The sequence below is a fragment of the Trypanosoma theileri genome (assembly GCF_002087225.1).
Source record: "Trypanosoma theileri isolate Edinburgh chromosome Unknown TM35_Tth_193_V1, whole genome shotgun sequence".
NCBI classification, from domain to species: Eukaryota; Euglenozoa; class Kinetoplastea; order Trypanosomatida; family Trypanosomatidae; genus Trypanosoma; species Trypanosoma theileri.
The window spans coordinates 1-674 of NW_021640035.1; the positions used below are offsets into that span (position 1 = coordinate 1).

At 39.5% G+C, this 674-nt stretch overlaps 1 protein-coding gene across 1 annotated transcript; it reads left to right on the forward strand.

The window, feature by feature from the left end:
* TM35_001931000 (putative KU70 protein) lies at positions 1 to 598 on the forward strand (the record flags this gene model as incomplete). The annotated part of the gene is made up of 1 exon (XM_029031992.1): positions 1 to 598. A coding segment is annotated over one exon (598 nt), but the record flags the coding sequence as incomplete, so codon positions are not given.
* Positions 599 to 674: the final 76 nt, after the last annotated feature.

Consider the following 674-nt stretch of genomic DNA (forward strand, 5'->3'; position numbering starts at 1 on the left):
TGCGGAAGATATCCGTAGGGTTCCTACATTACCGTGTTTTGGTGTAGATACAACTCCCAAACCAGAGGAAGTTGATCTCGCTAAACGCATTATCTCATCCTTGTCTGTTTCCTATGATATTCATGCGGTACCGAATCCCTTGCTACAACATCGTCTCCAACTTATGCAGAAGATGGCACTACAACAAACAAAAACAACAATAGCGAAAGAGAGTAACAACACGAATGAATTGCAAACGGTAAAAGATTTGTCATTACCAGATCGTGAGGGGATGATGCATTATGCACATCTCTTTCAGGAGTTCAATAACACTGTTCTCGGACCTTCATACGATGCGGATAAACTCTGCCAATCATGCAAACCAAAAGTTGTTGCAGGTGTGAAGACATCCCGTGCAGGGGAATTACCCGATGACAGTGGAAATGATGCGATTTCCCGACTGGTGAAAGGGGCGTTTGAGAATAACGCTTTGCAGACATTAACAGTCTTGCAATTAAGATCGTACCTAAATGCTATGGGTGAAAGTACTGATGGAGCGCGACGAAAAGATGACTTGATTCAAGTCGTCACACGAGTAGTGAAGAGTCAGAGTAAATGATTATTTGAAAAAGAGTCATGATGATAAAGAGAAAATAATAATAATAATAATAATAATAATAATAATAATAATAATA